We start from the raw sequence: 22,565 nt of genomic DNA, 5'->3' as shown, positions 1-22,565 counted from the left end.
AAAACAGGATATATTAAAGCTATGTAATCGTATTCCTAAGTATTTCGCTCAAACTTCATTATTATTTTTTTTTGCTGCAATTTAAGTCCGAATCAATTCGTCTCTCATGATCTGGGCACACGGAACAAATTTATTTATTATAATCATTAACGAACCATTCTTTTTGATATCCAACCAGTCAGTAAATAAAGATAGAATATAATGATAAAGGAGTGAATAGTGTCTGTAAGCATCAGTGTGAGAATTGTGTCGGATCGACTTTCATTTGAAACTGGCATATCAGTCTATAGAAACTGAAGCTTGTAAATCCCACGAGCGGGATCATAGATGCACACTGCTGAGGGGTCCTGTGCTAGGACGAAACGGCCTTCCAGATCTTCCAGTTTTTAAATGGTGGTCAAGCTTTATTTGACTCAAGAACTTAACTATTAAAATCACAATTTCCACAAAACTCCTTCTGATAAAAATCAATAGAAATATACAATAATCACTAATTTAAGGTTAGTTTCTTAAAGGCTTTCAAGTATTTATTTAGAAACAGAGATTTAGCTACGTGTTGTAGACTGCTATACCGAGAACTTATATTTATGATCAAGGATGTGGTTTGAATGTCAACTGTTGAAGAATCTCCGTCAGCTAATGTATCATTCTGTTTTACATCATTCTTACATTTGTGATAACACTAAACTAAAACGTAATCTAGTCATTTCTTAAATTTTCATAACTACATATTGTGAATAGCTTGAAAATCTGAACTAATCGAAAAGTTAATAAATGTCAAACGCCCTAGAGCTGTATTATACTATTTAATGAACTGAACTAATTTAGTGTTTCAAAGAACATTACAAGAAAATAACGATGATCTTATCAATTTCCTTTGTCATTATTGATTTTCTACATCACCCTATCCACAAGATATTTTGTTCATAGTCTATAATAACATTCTAACGTGAAAAAAGTGATTACATAATTGATAGGGTGGATTGATTATCTTAGAGATCAACATCGGGTAGTGAGAACACTTCAGAGACTATTTATGTCCTTTTGAGTAGTGTAGACGATTTACTGACGCATGGTTATCCAACGAAAATAACAATTGAATTGACAGTTACTCAGGAATCAGTGAAGTTATCTTATTTGATTCATAGGACAAAATGGTCAGTTTTAACATCACTGACTAAGATACGAAGGGATTGAGGTCATAGTACCAGGCAGTTCACGATTTTCTTTAGGATTATTGACATGTTCGTTATCGAATAATGACTTGCACAAAATCAATGTCCAGGTAGTCGTATCAGTTAATTGTAATCAAATGAAATTATTACTAAACCAAAAAATACTAACGTTTTATATCGTAACTTTTTAATACTAATACCATTTGTCATCAGATTTGTTTTTGTTCAATTTTAATTATTAACAAAATCTTTTCCAGATCTTCTGCAATGTCTTCACTTCTATTACTATTTGCTCTATTCGAGGGCATGTGTGGTTTTGTTTTACCGATATGTTCTGCCTTTCGTGTGTCCAGTATATCACAAAAACGATATTACTATGAAGTAAGTTAATTTATAAACAATAAAGTGATAGTATTTTTTGTTGTTGGATAAATTGAGTTCATGTTTTCATTTGTTTAAAATGAAAGAAAATATCAGAAGGGGTTTTGTGGAGATGATAACATACTGATTCAGGGTTATAACTCTATTCTTATTTACAAATTTATTTAAACTGAGTATTCACTCATTTCATATTACATAGTTTTCAATGGCTAATGTTTTGGCAAGTTTATTTTTTTGAAATAGTTTTGGAAATACGGTTGAAGTTAGACATTAACAGCTTTGGATGCCGGTCGGCTCACTGGTCTAATGGTTAGGCGCTCGAGCGCGAGATAGTTAGGTCCTGGGTTCAAATCTTGCACGGGGGGAGAGATCGTGGATGCGCACTGCTGAAGAGTCCCATACTAAGACGAAACGGCCGTCCAGTGCTTCCAGGTTTTCCATGGTGTTCAAGCTTCAATTGACTCATGATTTCAACTAGCAAACTTAGTGAAATCTCCACAAACCCCTTTCTGAAAATATCTATTTATTTATTACAAGTAAATCTCTTATTCAAAAAAATAATCTATACTTTTAATTTATTAGGATTATTTCAGTAGTCTACTGCATTATTAACATTAATTCACGAGTTACTTTGATTGTTTTAATAGTTTCCATATACTTATATGAATATCATTGGATATTAGAGTGAAGATCGAATTAAAAAGAGCAATTCCTTACTCAATAGATTATTTTCAATCCCCCACTCCAAAAGTATTTCTGTAAAACATAACATAAACAACGAGTGATAATTTCAATATTTCACTTACGTGTTCTAGATGTTTGATTTGAAATAAGAATTCTTATCGAACTGTCGACAAGATCATTTAAGTATTATCACCAAAATACTGTTTATGCAAAATGAACAAATACAAGTATTTTTCAATGCTATGTATATCCACCAACAATAGATAACTTACCAGAAGTGATACTCTCTTTATTTAATCCGTTTCCTTTTAAATATTCATAATGAAGTATTCAAAACTTTTTTCATACTATATTAGCATCTTTAGCCTTGTAGAAAACTCTTTCTATGGTATGATTACATTCAGTGTAATTGTATTTTAGAAGCATAGAATCTATATTATTAGTTTTAAGAGATGGATTCTACAAGGAATGATCAATATTCAGATTTATTAACTTATTATTTAGGAAATGTAAATTGTTTTTTCTTTTGTTGTTGTTGTCATTTTTCAATCTTAGTACAATGTTATAGATCCCAGTTACACATTGTTTTCTTTTTTAATGAGTGAAGCGATGATTCTAAGAAAATGAATCTCATTTCAAGGTATTAATAAATGTTTAGTTTATAAAATAGACAAGCTTATTCTAACCACCATTGTAAGAGAGTTTTGTTGTCAAGTATTTTCACTGTCAATATCAAATATGTTAGATTAATGTCAAACGGTTATTTTTTGTTTCTTTGAACATTCTTCTATGTACATTGAATATTGTCACTTGGAAACTCATCAAATTAACACATTCTCTCTTTTTTTTGTCCCTTTACGTCTCTACATATTCCTGTTTACATCAATCTAATATAAATCCGAATAATATAGAAATTCCGTCCAAGTATTTAATGATCAATATCATTTTATAAACATAGAATAAAATAGATTGTTGTAGATGTAAACAGTTCCATTGATCTCATTAAGTAAAACGATCTAACATGATTGATGAAGCCAATATAATGAAGCTTAAAGTGATAGAGTTTTTAACATTGTTACTATGTGTTTATATCAATCGATTATATTATTTTAATAGATTTAATATAATTCAATTGATATGGGAAAATAATTGGTTATATGACAGTTTGATATTTCTCTACCGGTTTGATAGAGACAAATAAAAGTCAATAATAATGCTTATATATATTATATAATTTATTATTGATCAATAGAATAGATCATTGATTCAAAATAACTAATCAGTCCATTTAAATTAAATATAAAATAATAAATCAATAATTAGAGGTTGTATGTTGTTTTTTCTTTTTATAATTGAATTCACGAGCCGATTTAAGTTAGACCACTATTGAAAACTTGGAATCATTAGGCGGCCATCTTGTTCCAGTATGAGACTTATCCCCGCATGTGGGATTTGAATCAACGACATTTGGTCTTACACGCGAATACCTAACCTCTAGACTTTTGGGACGCGATCGAGTGGTTTTAATGTTTAACTAGCTTAGATCGACTCGTGAATTCAACTTTTAAAATCTCTATACTGATAATAATCGTGTGCTCATTAGCGACTAGCTTTAAGATAGATGTCCTGGAGTTCTGATGAGAAGCTGTGACCAATGGAGTTCAATCTGTGTTGAGTTTGAGGCACTTACCTACCTCAGACAGTAGATGAAAGATTGTGCAAGATTATGAATCCATTGAAGTTCTAGCGTTCGAGTGCTCAATTTATACGCGGTATAATAAGAAACTAAGCTCTAGATATAACAGACATTAAAACCGTTGGTCGCAGAATTAGTGGTCCAGAGCTTAGGGGTTCGTTGGCTAAAGTCACATGTGAGGGATCGTGGATGCGCACTGCTGAGTAGTCCAACAATAGGACGAAGCGGCCGGCCAATGATTCCAGGTTTTCAATGGTGGTCTAACATCAATTGGTTCATAATCTTAGTAATCATAACAATCTCCACAACCCCATCCTGATAAATGAGATAGTTGAAATTCAAATCGATTTTACATTGTGATAAATCCAGGGAACATAATGAAGAATAAAAATCATACTAAATTAATAGATACTCTTGTATAGAATCCGTTCTTAACACCTCTCGCTTTCTAGCTGGGATAATTTTTCTACAAGGTTATTTTAAAGATCACTTGCACTTCTTCGTAACATTTTCACTCTCTTTAGTTGACTGTGTGGTCGCGACTCAATTTTCTGTCACCTTTTCATTTTGCCAACTGAATCTTCCATTAGTGTTCCCAACATCAAAGTCTCCAAACTTTAGATAGCGGCATCAGATTTGGGCTCCCGTTTTTTATCTGATTTATACATCTATATGTGTTCTTCCATTTGGATTTCATATGTGACTGCTCTTGTTATATTTCTGAAGGTAATGCTCCATTCATTATGAACTCCTCAGTAACCTCTGTAAGATTTCTTTTATTCTTCATCCCATTTATACCTATTAGGCGGCTCTTTCCAGTGACTCGATAAAACGTTTCACCTGATTATTCAATAATAGACGTAAACAGAGTTAATTTTTTTAAAAAAAATTGTTAGCTCATTTATGTAAACTTTTAACATTAAGTACCATCTTTGACGTTATAGTCATTAGATATTCTGAAGTATTAATTATAAATTATACAATTGACTCTAAGAATGTACTAAACTGATGATTACTAGTTTCTTACAGGAACGCAATTAGTTTACTCATTCGGAAGGCACTGTATCGTAAATCAACTGAAGTTTATAATTTTAACTGTCGGGTCTTTGATTTTCGACTGAGAAAAATGTTGTTAGTGGTGCAATGTGGAAATATTCCATATTATTAAAGAGATTAACACCAGGAACAAAAAGCTACTCAGTATATTACAGTTTTCAGTGATCATTAATTTGTGATTAAAAATAAATAAATGAACCTAAATATCAATCTTTCTGATTGATAATTAATGATAAAAAGAATAACAAGGAAGTAGATTTTTGCTCAAAATATTAACCACACCACAGTTTACTCCTTTTATTTACGTAAAATGAATTTAACTAATGATGATAATGTCATCAATTTTGCGGCAAAACGATTGTTTTTGTAAATCATTAACCTGGATGATCTATGTGAAATGAATGGGGGTCAACTCGAGTTAGACGGTAATGGTGTGACGAACCAGCTAACTTTGAAGTCACACTTCGCGGTCAGCAGCTAACATCGATTACCTCATCGACGTATCAAAATACTATGCCTGCTTTGAAGACTGTATAACACAGAGGACGTTATTTTTTAAATATATTAATAAGAATGAGTAATGAGCAGATAGTGAGACCACCGCCACATGAGCCAATCCATGGTATACGATCAACTGATGCGCGTTGGTTGGGGTTAACTTTGACAGGGATCTATAATCTGTTCAGTATTCAGTGACTTAACAGCTGGATGATTTGGCTAAGACTAAGTGATATTTCACTGGCCCTACATGGTTATAATAATAATGAAATATCGGGGAAATAAGAAGGGAAACTTTCATAAGTACTTGCTTACTTAAGATAATACCTTATATTTTGAACATGGCCAGATTTAATGTTATGAAAGTATGTTAAAATGTGATAATAATCACTAAACTTTGAAGTTCAGTCAATATTCTATCCAAATGTAATTGAATAAATCTTAAATGAACTCTATGTCATGTAATGGCCAATTGTATTATTAAAATGGGAGAATTTGAGTTTTTTTGCTTGAGATTATGAACTGATTGATGTTAGATTACCATTGAAAACCTGGAAACACAGGATGGCCATTTCGTCTTATTGTAGGACACCACAGCGACAGTGATCATTCACGATCCCGCAACCCTATACTGATAATTTGATTTTTAACTATTAAAGTTTAAAATAATTAATTCATAAAATGTTTTTTTTTGTTTTTTTCAACTATTTATCTACCATAATCATTATCTACGTGGTTGAATAATCATGTTTAATAAAAAAAAGAATTTTTTAATATTTCAATATTGTTTATCCATTCTGGCATTGGCTTATCTACAATCATTAATATTCTATTATGATCGTAAAGAGAATTTACGTCATAAACAAGAAATTGTATTTATGAATCAAATAAATGAAGCTAGACGAAGATGGCCAAATCATCATAGTTCACCAGAAGAAACTGAAAATAATCTTATAAATAACCATCATACTACTACTAATACTACTACTACTAATAATAATAATAATAATAACATAAATAATTATGGAGAAAATCAATGGAATTTACAATTACAAAAAAATGAAGATAAATTACGTTTGGTTACATTTATTCATGATACACATGAATTATCTACTGATAGTCATAGTGATTCGACAGCGATTCATATGGATTCTACAAATATGAAATGTAAGCCAATTTCTTATAATTATATTAATGAAAATTTGTATAAGAAAAAGAGAATTTAGTGAAGAAAATTGTTCTTTCCGATGAAATTATTTACTTAGGTTGTACATTCGTATATATATATATATATTTATAGTTATATGGATTAGTTGAAGTCAGACATTAACACCGTTGGATGTCGGCCGGCTAATTGTTAAGCGCTTGGGCGTGAGACTGACAGGTTCTGGGTTCGAATCTCATGCGGGGGGCAGGATTGTGGATGCGCACAGCTGAGGAGTCCCATACAAGGACGAAACGGGCGTCCAGTGCTTCCAGGTCTTCAATAGTGGTCTAGCTTCAATTGACTCATGATTTCAACTACTGAAAATATATCTATAGGAGGATAGAAAAGATTGCATCACAAAAATGGATAACTTTTGCTGATTAATTTCGTAAAATTCAAGAATTAACATTATTATTTTCAAATATATAAATTCAAAGGTTTAGTGTCAGAGTATCACAGAAATCACAAAACCTAAATACAGGGTCATAATTAATCAGTCTTTAACATGTTGTGTAGTCGCCAACTCTGTTACAAAATTTAAAAATGTTCACAAGTTCCTTTAATTAGAAACTCTATCGATCCTAATAATTAGTCAATATTTCTCATTTTACTGAGTAAATAGTAAATAACGTGGTCACATTCAATAATCATTGAATTAATTTACTATAACATATTGACAATAATGTCTAAAAAAACTAGTAGAAAATTTTCTTCATTTATTCAAGAATCTGTCATCAAATCAATGATATAAGGATGCCATTTTTGTGCTACTTTATTCGTGAGTGATTTTGTAATTGCTTAGTCAATTAGACGCCTTGGTTTAGTGTTTCCTAGAGCTTCATTGGTCATTCCGTAGACGTTTACCAACCTTGTACATTAAGCAAGAAATATGATAATAATATAGGATTTAAGTCAACAGTTAGCCCTCGAATTTGAACCATAGAATCAAAATATTGTTATTGTTGTGTTGAAACCTGTTTTGTAAGTTTATTTGGTTGCTGACCTCACAATCGAATGAATAGTCTGATATTATCACTCATCAACTTATCACTCGCGAAACCTAATCAGACTATTTAGTAGATCAACGGAATATTTAATAAAATTTAAAGTCCAGTATTTCAGCTGAACTGGCCATGAAAGAAAATGATTGTTCAAAGACTATCTATCACCTTAAAAAAGCAAACTGTTTTTAAAAGGTATACTTGTCTAGAAATGAATAACGGCTAACAGTGGGATCCAGGACACGCGTTTTATCCTATTTTGAACTCGTCAGCTGTATGTACTTGCATCTCAGAGTTGATGTTCATTTCTGGACTCCACCCTAGTGCCGTTCTCTTCAAACACCATCGCGCTATCCACTTAGTTACTTAGTCCTGCCAGCCACTATTCATCTTTGCTTATAATGCTTGTGAATTAAGGCAATACACACAGTATGCATATATGCCAATAAGAAACCGATCGGTTGCAGTCCTAAACATCGATGAGGAAATTCAAGTAAACAATACCATGTGAAGTATCGTCTTCCAGTTGATATTACACATTTAGTTGTTTTATTAATTTTATTATTCAGATTTGGAAGATCGAACACGTTTCATTGATCAATATGATGATAATATTAGTTCAAATGAAGACGAAGAAAATCCATTCGAAGAAAACCACAAATTATCAAACAATGAGGTAAAATATTGTTAGATGATGAAATAAAATAAACAAAATGAATGAATAAAGTTCTGTCTAAGTTCATTGTTGAATGAAATTTTTATCTTATATTTTACAGGTTAATCGAAAATCAGAAATACTCTATTTAATCGAGTGTTTTTTAGTCTTCACCTGATCAAAACCTTTTAGTTAGTTTCTTGCACGATTATCTAATTTAAAAAAAGCAGTAGTTTCTGTTTGGTGACTAAAGGAAGTTTAAAGTAGGACAGTTGACATTGAATCAGTAACATTGTATACGTGAAATGTTAAGAGAACCGATACTAGTGATAGACTTAGAGTAAGCATCATCTAGTCAGAGTTATTATCGAACAACACATTGATTTAAGGTTTGTTGTCAACAACTGTCTTCTACTATTCACCAGCGTACCAGTGTAGTGTATGCTACTCATGTGGACAGATATAAGTAGTAGGTAACATCAATCGAAAAAGGTTGATAAGATCAAAGAGAAGAGAACGGGATCAGAAAGTGATTTGTATAGAAATGAAGGAACAATAACGTCTGAGACAATTTAAGGACATTTCCCAAGTGAAGTATTGAACGTATGATATTCTCATTTTAGTGAATTACTATGTAATTGTATTTCTGGTTACATTAAGTTGTCTCCATCTCTGTTCCCGTTCGTTATACCAGTTTAGGATACGTTATTAATTTAATATTGTATTTCTCTCTCTTTCAATCTTGTATGTACATTCACTATATTTTACTTTACCATTCTTTTAGTCGAATCAAAATGAACAAAAATCTCCAACTCTAAATGTTAAATTTGCTAACTCTGTCACACCTCTGACTAAACAGAATGACAATGTCAATCACAATGGGAATATTCACAGTAATAATAATGATATTAAAAGCAATAATAATAATAAAGGAAAAGAAGGGGAAGAAAATAAAATTATTATTGATTCTATTAATGTTAATAATCATGAAATTAAAACAAATAATAATAATAATCGACGGAATAAAATGAATCTACAACTTAGTAGAATAAACATTTCCAATGATAATAATAGTCCTAGTAATAATGAATGCAATCATACCATTGGTGGTGAAAATAATCATAGTAATACTACTACTACTACTAATAATAATAATAATAATAATAATAATAGTAACAATACTGTTATTAATGATTTACAAATTATGAGAGCACATGATGTTTATTTTACTTTAAACAAAGTTAAACTATGCAACAGTTTTAATCATCATGCCTCTGGCATAAAGGATAGTAGTGATGTTAGTCAAAGTGGATATAACTCGACAAGGAAGCCAAATGAGAAAAATGATTGTTTGGCTGTAAAAGCAAAAAATGTGAACACATTTAAATCGAAGAAAAAGCGAATGACATCATGTTGCGGTGAACGGTCAAGCAGTCCGGCACAACCTGGGTCATTTTATCCATTAGCAATTCTTTTCGGTGATAAACCAAGAGTATCTAGACGTGAATGTTATTTTTCACGAGACACAGAAGGCGTTAATTTGTATTTGCGTTTAGGAGCTGTCGGTAAGTAATTAATTGATTATTAACGAAAATGAGCACAGTTGATTATCGATTATTGTCAATGAAACTTCAATTTCTTTGTTAGAAGCATTTTAAATAACATCATCTTCATTTAGGTTTAAATGTACTGTAATTTCCTGCAGTGTAAGACGGTTGATGATAGCCAGAAGGAATTCCTGTGTCTAGGTTCTGTGCTAATTGTCACTCATCTGCAAGATGTACTTATAATCATATGGGATATGATGCCTCATGGTGGATGCAAACTGGAGTCTTTCAGCTTCGAAGTTTTATATTATTAATAAGCTATTCAGGCCCCTAATGACCTTCTGTGAATTTGAGATTTATACACTAACTGATCTTTGAGTACTGAACAATGATTCAATGCTCAACGAACCATATATATGATCAAAACGTTGTGTAGGTTATTCCCAGTTACTTAGATTAGTGGCTATATTGTAACTTAACAGATCGAATTGGTTCACCAATAAAGACTAAGTGATCTTGACTCTAGTCACTACTTAGTGACCAATAAATATAGGTAATCATCGGGTTACATAAAATCAGTCACTAACCAAAAAGCTTGGCGGCAACGAATCTGACCGTGACATTTGTTAATTTGGGTATAAATCCCATTGTAAAGCGTTGATTTACGTCACCAACTAGTGACAAATAGAACAAAACCAAAACTCGAATATTTCACTCAAGCAACTACAAGCATCTGATATCAAATAATAATACAAACAGTGCCAAGTCACTCGTTAATAACTATATTGCAAATCAGTTAAACAGATATGATATTCATTACTACACTGTGATTGATTAATGTGGAATAATATACTTGTTACTATTGATATGCTTCGTTTCGATTAAATATACTATGGTTGTTCTATCCATTTGTATCAGAATTTGTAATGTATGGACAGAAATACAATAGATTATATTTAAAAATAAACTTACTGATTTACAGGGAAATATAGGTGGAGAGTGGTCATTAAAATGAATATTGCAAATGTATCGTGCTAATAGGTAACAGTCAAGATGAGAAATAAATTAAGAGTTTCCAACAAATTAACTCAATTTTGTAACTATTAAAATAACAATGAATAAGCCCCAGATAATGTTTAATTTATTTTTATGTTCCATAAATTTATCACTTAAGGTTTTGGTTTTGGTGTAATGATATTCGATGGCTTTAAAATAGCAGAACCATGGGAGGAAGGAGCTAATTCAGTGGTTTCATGTCATGGGCATTTATGGATTCCGTTACATTTACTTCATTTTGTCTACGTGTTTTGGCAAACATACTTCTTATTTAAACATCATCGGGTAAGAACTATGCAGAAATCAGTAAACTGACGGATTAAAATTATGACGACTTTGAATACAAGTCGAGTTTAGGTAATAACATTAGGTTAATATGAATGCACTGATGCATGAATCAGTGTTAGACCACTCTTTCAAACTTGAAAGCTTTGGACCGCCGTTTCGTTCTAGTATAAGACTCCTCAGCAGTGAACGTCCACGGTCTCTCACGTCAAACTAGAACCCAGGACCTTCGGTCTCACGCGTGAACGCTTAAGCTCTAGACCACTGAGTCGACATCCAACGGTGTTAGTGTGTAACTACAGCTAATTCACGAAACTGTGCGGTCATCTTACATTGTCTTCGGGGAGTGACTGCCTCATTTACTTTTAAAAAGTGTTTAGTTTTATAATAATAATACTTCTGACTGGAAATTGACGAGAGTTAAAAAAGTGATAATTGCTTGTCAGTATAAACAAGGTTTGACTTGATAATTTTAAATTTATTTAGCATTAGGTAAATTAGTTCGACTCGCGCGTCTACGTTGTGTCTCCTGGATCGTGGGGACGTGCTCTCATGTATCAACGCGAGAGGCTGGGTATAGATCTGGACAATCCACAACTTTATTGAAAACTAACTAATTACAAAATGCTCAAAGATGATACACAAAACTACTGAGGGTAAAGCTGATAAACTGGACTGGGATTTGACGAAGTTATCCTTCAAGAAGATTCTCCTGGCTCTAAAAAAGCTACAAAAAATTACACAAAAGCACAGAATGAAATAAGCAAAATAAGACCAATCTTAAGATCAAATAACATCAACTTAAAAACGAAGGCAAGATTAATTGAGACAACAGTGATACCTGCCCTGATATATGGCCTAGAAACAATAGTGCTATAACAAGAGATTCAACAAAATTAGAAACAATGTTGGATATTGCGAGATGGATGATTCTAGGAATAAATGATAAAAGGCAGAAAACAGTAGATGAATTAAAAGAGAACAATAAACTACCAAACTTAACGGAGAAAATCAGAAGTAGACTGAACTTATGGTACACAGCCAAACAAGTAAAATGAATAACAGCATGATAGAAAGAATAATACAAAAAGCCCATACAAAGAGTTGGATCAGACAACTACAGGCAGATATACAAGTACTTAACGAACAACCAATTGAAAACTGTTTAGACATCTCAACCAATGTAAAACCAGGTAAATTTGATCATGATCAACCTATCATAATTAGAAAACGAAAGCTGAAAATCAAACGTTTAAATGAAAGCTGCAGTAAAGAGATACGTCGTCATAACAAAGATGGTCATGGGAATAAAGAAACAGAAATAATAAAAATAGACATCTGTATGTTTAATAAATGGCTGTCTAAAAGAATGGTAAAACACAAGGATAGCTGATAAGGCACACGCATACACATCTTCTTTAATAAATAAATAAATTTGATTAACAAAAGACGGAACATAAGCAAACAGAAGACCCTGAAGTTTCGACGAACAACAATCAACTAAATAAATATTCTTGTGAACATTGTACAAATAAATTAGTAACATGGAAAAATATAGTTAATCATTGCTATGTGGTTCATAAATCGTCGGAAATCACTGGATGTGAAATAAGAAAAAGCAAGATCAAGACAAAGATCATACTGAGCCCCGATAGTTGCGCCGTGTCACCAATAAATGTCCAGATAAACCAATCGGCTTTATCGACCTATATATAGTTGGAACGAGCATGTTTGCAAAATCCTAGTGAATAGGAAATAAAATTTCCGATGTATCGTACTTAAGTGTAAGCCACTTCTTTAAAGAACTGAAAAAAACAAGTGGATTAATACACGTTTAAATAGTACAAAGCACGCAAAGCAGAATATTTTTATTGCATAATTAAAAGCCAATTTAGTCTCATCATGTTACTGTTACGTAATTTCTGTCAACGTTATTTTTTATTGTGCAAGACATAGCTGTGTGTAAGTGGGTGTAAAAAGTAGGGTGTTTTTGTTGTGGAAGAGTAAGGTTAAGAATATTTGAATGTTTTATGGTGGTGTGATATGTGAAAAGGATTAATTGTGTGGCTTTTTGGATAAATGACCCATAGTAGGTGGATCGTTGGGCCTCCTGTTTTGTTCGCTACTTGATTAACGCAGAAAACGGTATGTAACTACGGCACTCGAACGTATAGAACCCTACAGTCGCAAAATCAGAAGACAGAAGAAAGCTGGATAAGAGTCAAAATGTACGGAAAATCATGGGTATTTTAGATAGCGATTTTTATGACATCATTATAATTCAGCCAATCCTTAGAGGCAAGTTATGCTACTATTCAATCGTAGCATGCAACTGTGATACTCTAGAAAGCTCCATCACGCTGTGATTGGATGGAAACTCTTCGGCTTCTTCAGGGCCTCTGGAAGGTCCGTCGTAATTCTCGGAAGCCGTCTCAACATCTTCCCTTTTATCAAACTCGGTTGTGTTTGTTAAAACATAAAAACTTCAGCCACTCGTCTTCCCTTGTAGTTGGATAATCCTTTTTGAACTACTGTGATTTTATTGACATCAATTTGGTGGTTGTTAAAAGTACCAATTAATGTTCTTGCTAAACTGGTTCATAAATTTTCCAGTTCTGCAGGATTTCATAGAAATCATAAAATCGATCCAAGTTAGACCATCATTAGTAGTCCTTTATATGTAGCTTGGATGTTCGTTGAGACGAGTTATAATTCCACCCGAAGACCTTCTAATATAGATTCGATATGCTTATTCTTGAGTGAATTGATTTTACCACAATGGTTTGGATCCTCATCTCTCAATGTCATGGTAAAACACGTTAACAGCTATTAGAACAGGTCTTGATTAAGGCTGAGTATGACTGAAAAATGTAGACTTATTAATTGTTGAGTTGTAACCAATATCATGCTTCATATGAATAGAATAAGGTTAATAATAACATTTTGTTTTACAGAACATTATTCCAGCTAACATTAAGAAAGACAATGGTACAGTAATAAATTGTTTGTGATAAAATATTCATACAGCTGATTCTGTGTAAAAATTGTCAGAAGTGTAAATGTAATATACTTGAAATCTAGCTAAGTGACAATAACTCATTATACAAGACACCAAGCATAAATAATCTTTTTGTATTTCCATTCTTATTTATCGTTATATCAATAAATTATTGATTTTGTTTATTGATATCCTGGAGCGTCTAATGTTGAAGTGTTTTCTCTATTATAAATTATTTTCACTTGGTATTGTTTGGCTTGTATGTTCCCATTGAGGTTTTTTTAAGACTGCAATTGATCAGTCTGTCATTGACATATGTGCATACTGTGCGTATGCCTCGATATTGCCTTAATTCGAGTCCCGGAGTGAACATAAACTCTCTGAGATGCAGGTACATCCAGCTGACGAGTCCCAAATAGGACGAAACGCGCGTTATGGATTCCACTGCTAGCCACTATCCATCATTTCTTATAAATTGTTTTGTTTAAATTCAGATTTAATTTGACTACCTTATTCTATGTTATCATGGTATTCATTCTGAATATATATATTTTTTTATTCCAAATCATTTATTCATTATCACTTTATTCTTTTAATTAGGTTGTATTCAATGTACAAAAATTTGTTTTACGTTTTCTTTTATGTCATTTGGCTGTGGCTAATTTATGTCAATGGTTAAAAACAATTGTCGATGAAATTGGTAGTGAACCAGGACATGATGAAGAGTTAATATCGGATTCGACTATAGTTTTTCCATCGGAATATTTTTTAGACGCAAAAATACCACATAATAATACAACTTTGTATGAATATACAAATGGAGAAAAGTTATCAACTTTTAATTTGACTAATTTAGCAAATATGGTTTTATTAAATAGAAAAAAACATCATGCTAATGTAAAATCTCACCATACAAGTTATGATAACTCAACTATTCATGCAGCTGAACAAGCAGTGTTAGGTATGTGTGGATATATTTACATTTTAGTGTTGATTTTCGCACTGAAACTTAAGCCTACTGCCTATTACTTCGAATACCGATGAGTTAACCAATAAGCTATGGAATCGTGAAAGCTAGCGACAGAAACAAATCTGATTCAATCCTGAATATCGGCAAGCTTTTCAGCTCATTAAAAATATCCTACCCGTTAGAGAATTCCATAATTGTCTAAACTTGGTAACACAGTGAACATCGTGCTTACATTTAAAGTGATAGGTACTTAAACGATAACATCGGAGTATATGAACTTCCGTTTAGTGTTTCCGAAATAGGAGAAAACAAGCATCTAGGATTCGATTATAAGCCAAAATTTTGATAAACGTTTGATCGAAAACATGTTGGTAGATTACGTATGTCAAAAGAGACTGAAAGAAATCTTATTTCGAATTTAAACAAAAGGAAAAAAATTAAACGTTTGAGGATAAATAATACACATAAACATTTTATATGAAAACTTTAATGGAATTTCAAAGAACTTTCTCATCCAGCTGGAAACAGTTGTAACAGTGTGACCTTAGAGATTGGTCCGTTCAACCCGAAATAATCACTTGCAGTAATTAATTCAAAAATACTTGAGTTGTGTAATAGCTAATTCACATGTCGTTGCAATCATAAACATATCCAAGCTAGACCATCATCGAAACCTGGAAGTGCTGGATGGTCGTTTTATCATAGTATCGGTTACCTCAGCAGTACATATCAACGACACCGCACACCGAAATCAAATGCAGAACCTTCGGTCTCGCGCGCTAATGCTCAACCTCGAGACTACTGAACCGGCATCCAACGGTGTTCGGTATTTAACGTCAAGTAATGCACGACCATCTTCTTTGGTCAGTAACTGCCTCACATTTGACATGGATTAGCTCCATTGGCAACGATCTGTTGAAGAGTCTCACACTAGGACGAAAAGATCGTTCAGGGCTTTCTGATTTCCAATGGTTCTCTAACCTAGGTCAGTTCATGATTTCAGTGAAATTCAACAATCTCCAAAACCCAATTCTGATCATTTTCACGCGGTCGAATTGTGAAAATAATTCTTGAAATAATTATATTATTCGTTTTGTCATAGCATTTGGGATCTAGTGAACTTAGTCGTAAGCCCTTTCCATTTAAATATTATGATTTATATCATCCATGCACAAATATCGTTACAGTCAATAAAGATACAGTAAATGAAAATGGGGGATCAAACATGCATTGCTGAGCAAAAGTAGATCACCATTAGTGGGGTACTTAATTTATGATACAGGAAATCAATTTGTTTGCATCTAACTTACGAATACCGTTGGGCAAAATATCTATATTGTTCTGTGATATTCGTCTAATGTTTAATAATGTCTTCTCAACGTTTAGACTTTTCCTTCGCTATTTTCGTTTGTATTGATTTTATATTCAGGTTGTGGAATAACAGTCAAATATTTGGCTCCATATTTGTTTCCATGTGCAATTGAATATAGCTTAATAGCTGGTGCAATATTTTATAAAATGTTTGAAAAAGTTGGACATGTACGTAAAGAATCGGAACGCTTAGAAAAATTGCGTAAAGCTAATCCCAAAACAAGTCAATTCTCTGAATGTCATCGTTCACATAAAGGTTTATTTGTTGGCCTATTAATATTTATGGCAACATTAGTTGCAATGAGTCTATTTTTTATATTTATTGTGAAACGTGATCGACGGAATACAGCTATAACATTATATCAAGGAACCGAACTAGTTCTATTATCTGTTAGTACAGTGACATGTTTAATTAGTTTGTTTCGTTTACAAGCACTGAAGTTAAGTGATCTGTCCGAAGAAGTAGCGTTTGATGATAATTTATTATTGATTGGTTTGGTTGGGATGTTATTCTATGATTTATTCCTATTGGTGCCCGCTTTAGAAGCTATACCGAATGGTGTAATTGCAGCCAAATTATATGCGGCTAAGGCTATCATGGAAATGATTCAGTCTATGCTACAAGTAAGCGTTTTTTGATTTTGTATTCTTCAAATAAATTGTATTGATGGTAGTAATATTAATAAACCCTTTTTGTGTTTTTGGATATAATCTACAGCTTGAATCAATTACACTTTAGTTTAAGTCACGAAGAAGGTAAACTATGTGGCAATCTATGGGTGTTGAATACTCACATTAAAGGTTTATGTGTATTCACAGTTTATAAATACGGGTTGATTTAGTGAGTGACAGAGTTACTTCACTAAAGCTCAACCAAATTGGAATTTAACTAACCATACAATCTTGGTAGATTATATGATTTTGTAAACCAATCATTTATTTGCTAAATTGTGTACAAATACGAACTAAGAATGTTGTACAATATCGGTGTCTGAATCCAGCTATAAGAATCACATGAACTAGAACAACCGTTATTCTGTGGCCAAAGTTGGTTGTGAAATGTAAAAGCAACTGCAGTAAGGCATACACAGTATGATATTAGTATTTACTAAATCGCATCGAGGAAACAATTAAAATTACATTTTTCCCAAAGTGAATTATGAATGATATCTAAATTGAACATATTTTACTTCAGAGTCAGTCAGTATTGATACACATAATTCAAGACGTTTACACCGATTATCATTTAGCTGATAAGTACTCTCAAATTATGTTTAAAGAATCTATTCTCCAGTTGTAGATTCTAAGTGGTATTATGGAGATTGGAAAACCAGCATAATATTTACTCGTCTTGACGCAGATGTTACCTTATCGTTTGTGTAAATTATGCTGTCGAACAAGTCATTTTATAAGTGATATACCAAACAACAGGCGCTCGTAGATTACAGATACTCAAACAGATTAGAATAATAAAAATGTTATCTCATATAACCGCTTCACTGATACGAAATTTCTATACAGCTATTTTGGACGTTACAAATGATTCATATTTGCCTTGTATTTTTAAGTTTGAAGTAACTTTTTCAACCTCGAAAAAATTCAATCATATGTAGAAGCCGTAATGATTAGTTTTGAGCCAGCAATTCTCACAGTGAGACCTCCATTGAGGTACCACTGATAACCGGTGGGAAATGTATAGTTGTTTTTTCTCAATGTAAGCCATCAACTCTTCCTGGTGTCAAAGCAAGTTCTTTGGTTTTTGTCGTAAGTACTTTATCATTAGTCTAATTAAGCTAGCAACTCGTACCACTAATAAATCATAGTACTCTTTATCATTACGAAACTTCTTGTCAAAGCATTAGATCAGTTAGCTTACTTGATGAAGTTAGATAATGTTTTTAGGATACATCTATGCAAACTATGTTAACACAGTAAGTTCTACATGCTGTTTATTAAAATGTTTATATGACAAGTGTTATGTCCCGACAAGCATAAGGAATGGTAACTTTTGGGATCACATTATGAACCTATAATATGCGTACATTTTTATCGTATAATTGCTAAATAACTAAACTATTCACACTCATATACCTCTTATTATGAGCTTTATTTTGACCTATGAACTATTATTATACGATTTACTATTCTTGGATTATTCCCTGTCTATTAATCACTACCTCCCACATTCACAGCCACATTTGACCAAACCTTGTGCAAATGTTGTTTCCTATTTTGATGATACGATGTGATCTGTCTGGTTGGTATATAAACCCAGTATGTTTGAAATAAACGATTCATATCGCAGAGGCTGAGATTAGTGTTCTGGACTTAATTGGCTGGGCTAGGCAGTAAGCAGGAACAATAAGGGCCCTAGACTGCTCGCACGGGTTTTATGTGTCATTGGTGTGATCGATAATTCACTGTTCCCTAATTGGCCGTATCGTTACGTTATAAATTAACAGGGGACACAGGCCACAAGTTGTAATAACAAGAAGGAACAAACAGACAACCGAGATGCCACCACATTAATATGTAGCAAACCGGAAATGATGAACTTTGATATCAATAATGAGAAGAAAAAAAAAGAAGAATAAACAGCTCTCCGCGTCAAATATCCTTATCAGTCTAAGATAAGGTGGTTTGACCAAAATCTCTTTTTATAAATAGTTTATCTAGCCAATTAGGAAACATCATTCCAGTTTACTTCAATATAAAAAACGATATTTATTAAAATATTTTATTTCAAGATGTAGTTTCTCGAAGATAACTTTGGAATAAAGCCAATTTTTTTCGTCCAACAGTGACTATCCTAAGTCGTTGGTTTATAAAATACCGTTTCATCCTAATGAAACATTGTAATTAACACTTTTTTTCATTCAATTTTAGGTATTTTTCATTTTGGAAGCATCTCGAAGATGCGCTGGAACATTAGAACATGTACAGAAAAAACCAGGACGTACAATGATTACATTTTTATTGGTATTAAATTTAGCTATGTGGTTTGTGAATACATTCGAAGTGAAACACGCAGATAATCATAGTATACATATAAATTATTATTCATCTATGGCATGGAAAATTATTACACATATAGCATTACCTTTAATTGTATTTTTTCGTTTTCATTCCACAGTTTGTTTATCTGATATTTGGGCAAATGCTTATCGTTTTAGAACAGAGTAAATGAAATTGTGTTATATCTGTTTTTCATTTTCTTCTTCTTTTCATTAGTTATTTGAATTTTCTTCTATTAATCAGTTATTCATTTTCAATGTGATACAATATCGGATAGAGAACTTACTTTTATTCATAGAAATGAATCAGGATATTACTGAATATATAATGAGCTTATATCGATAGGAAATGTGATGAAATGTAGTCTTATGTAAAAACTATTCTTTATGTTAAACAGATGTAATGATATTTAGTAAAATTATGTTCTTTCTTTGTAATATCATGTTTCAAATTATTTCCTTTATTGTTCTATATATTCTATGTGCCAATGAAAGCCACATTCACGTTGATGTTGTGTATATGAAATCTTTTAATATATATATATATATATATATATCTGCAAAATATATTTTGTATACGTTTTACTGTTATTATTTAAACTTGTTTTCAGCTTATTCTTTACTGATATAGTACACCATATTCATGGATATATAGATAAGTCATTTATGAATTAGTTCAATCATTCAATGTTTAATCATGACATAGAGATCATGAAAGACATATGGCCATCATGTAGAATTAAATTATTCGAAGAATTCCACTAGTTTGTTTATAATTTTGACGTTTTAAAAGTACAATCAAATACACTATATGATATTGATCAGTGTATATATATATATATATATATATATATATATATATATATATATATATATATATATATAGCATAATTTAAAGATAATAGTTCTGAACTGATTTCGATTAGTAACATAAAAAGAGTAAAGAATACCACATTCATACTGGAACAAAGTACCCTTGATTGTCAATCATAATTCGGTTGATAATAATCTATAATTTGATCACTACACTTTCATGTTATAAAAAACTCTCCACCAAAAGATAAAAACAAACAAACGAACTGTTTACATTTAATATTTAAACATAATACCATTTGAATTATAAATTTACAATGGAAAATCAAGGTTCAATTATTAAAAATAAAAAAAATAACTAAGTACATAGTATTTTAGTATTCTCTTTTGATGAAAACAAAACCAGAAGTTAGTAAGAGGTGTAGGAAGGATTTGAATATGACCAACTTGGTCACGTGTGCTGTTACGGGTATGAAGGCTGGTGTCACCAGCAGTTACATAATCACAAAAATACTTGATTTGAATATTAATGATAAGAATATAAAGTAAATGAGTTAAAAAGCATAAAAATCATAAAATTATTTCGATATTACTCTGTTTATTCAAAAAAAATGATCAGGTATACGGTATACATGTAATATGTATATAATGCTGAGAATAATTTTAACAATGATGATTAATTTATCACATTCATAGGACTATATAAACCCATAGTCGATACAAGCAAACATCAAATGAAATGCAGGCAAATACATTAATTAATTTGAATATGTCCAATGCTGCAAATATATTACAATAAAATGACTGAACTAATTGTGTTTTCTTTTCCTTTTTAAGATATTTATAAACAAGCAATGAAAAACAAAAGATGACTTCATAAACATTTTTAGTTGTCAAGTATTATGATAAGAAAAAAAACTGATAATCACTAAGAAAGACAAACAATGTTATGTTTAAAGGAATAAAAAATAAATGTTCTATATGATATTTCCTTAATCTTATTATCTCATTATGCATCATACATCAATAAGCATAATCATTTCTGATCATAGTTTGATGCAGTTTCATAACTTCTGGGCGCTTGTGAATTGATTGGTGAATTGATATCATCAATATCTGTAATTGTATGAGGATTAGTTGAAATTGTTGAAGATTGGGAATAGTTATGTGAATCATGATGCAGCACATTGTTTCGTCTATTTACTAAAGCTTCATTTATTGTTGTGGAATGTGGAAATTGTGTTTGAAGGGTTGATTGTGTTATAGGTAAAGATCTAATTGGTTGTATTGTTGGTGGTAACAATGATTGCGGTTGAGGTGTTAATGTTTGATGGGGAGGTGTTGGGCCTAGCAGATTAGGATAATCATTTATTAATTGATTTGTATCTGTAAAATTCCCAGTTAATCTACTTAAAGCTAAACGTTGATTAACACGATCAATAGCAGCTAAATCTTCATCATCATCACTCGAACGGAAAAGTAATAATGAAGCGGCAGCTGCCGCTGCAGGCAAAGCTTGTGGATTTGAGAAATCGACTAAATCTTGAAGACCATAAGTATTAATTCCAGTAGTACCACTAGGTAACTGAGAAATTAATGTATTCTGATTCTGTTGTTGAATAACAGTTGGGTTAAGTAAATTACCATGAAAGAAAGGCATTACCTGTTGTGGATAGGTTAAATTTTGTCCAATATTTTGATTCATTATCCTATGTCTCTGTCGAGATGAATGATGAGTCGATGGGTTGTTTGCGTTAATTTTATGAGTTTGTAGTGGAGCTAAAGCACAGTTTTTTTCATCATCTTCTTCCTCATCGATATCTGGATCCAACTCTGGATCTGGATCAACATCTACAGGATTAACTTTGTCATCTTTCTCATGTAAAATAACACCAGTAGTACTGGAATTCTGACCAACCTGTGATTTATTAATTATATCACTCAAACAACATTCATTATTACGTTCATCTTTATGCATTGAGTTTGTTTTATTGGCTGTATAACAATGTGTTGATGGATGAAGTATATCTGAATGGACTAGATTATAAACTAATGATTGTGAATTGGTTGTGGCTCTGACTTTATTCATCTTATCGCGAGCAACATCAAATGCTTTGTGTGATAATTCAGTTAACTTAGGTAACCATTCTTGATAGAT

The 22,565-nt window shown here is 31.9% G+C and overlaps 2 protein-coding genes across 2 annotated transcripts in view; one reads left to right on the top strand and one right to left on the bottom strand.

Moving 5' to 3' along the window:
* Positions 1 to 20,106, top strand: part of MS3_00009548 (uncharacterized protein) — a 27,075-nt gene extending 6,969 nt beyond the window's left edge. The window contains exons 3-10 of the mRNA XM_051217923.1: positions 1,433 to 1,556; positions 6,255 to 6,657; positions 8,268 to 8,374; positions 9,138 to 9,918; positions 11,075 to 11,241; positions 14,840 to 15,200; positions 16,639 to 17,204; positions 19,467 to 20,106. Of these exons, the coding sequence (XP_051064360.1) occupies positions 1,433 to 1,556; positions 6,255 to 6,657; positions 8,268 to 8,374; positions 9,138 to 9,918; positions 11,075 to 11,241; positions 14,840 to 15,200; positions 16,639 to 17,204; positions 19,467 to 19,763 (2,806 nt within the window). The 3' untranslated portion in view covers positions 19,764 to 20,106. The remainder of the gene's footprint in view (positions 1 to 1,432; positions 1,557 to 6,254; positions 6,658 to 8,267; positions 8,375 to 9,137; positions 9,919 to 11,074; positions 11,242 to 14,839; positions 15,201 to 16,638; positions 17,205 to 19,466) is intronic.
* Positions 6,794 to 22,565, bottom strand: part of SIK3_2 (SIK kinase 3) — a 53,386-nt gene continuing 37,614 nt past the window's right edge. Inside the window, exons 22-23 of the mRNA XM_051217922.1 lie at positions 19,681 to 22,565; positions 6,794 to 7,026 (exon numbers count right to left, since the gene is read on the bottom strand). Coding sequence (XP_051064359.1) covers positions 21,444 to 22,565 — 1,122 coding nt within the window. The 3' untranslated portion in view covers positions 6,794 to 7,026; positions 19,681 to 21,443. The remainder of the gene's footprint in view (positions 7,027 to 19,680) is intronic.

This window comes from Schistosoma haematobium, chromosome 7 (genome assembly GCF_000699445.3).
Source record: "Schistosoma haematobium chromosome 7, whole genome shotgun sequence".
NCBI classification, from domain to species: Eukaryota; Metazoa; Platyhelminthes; class Trematoda; order Strigeidida; family Schistosomatidae; genus Schistosoma; species Schistosoma haematobium.
The sequence above is the reverse complement of the archived record's forward strand: the minus strand, read 5'-3'. Positions and strand labels throughout refer to the sequence as shown.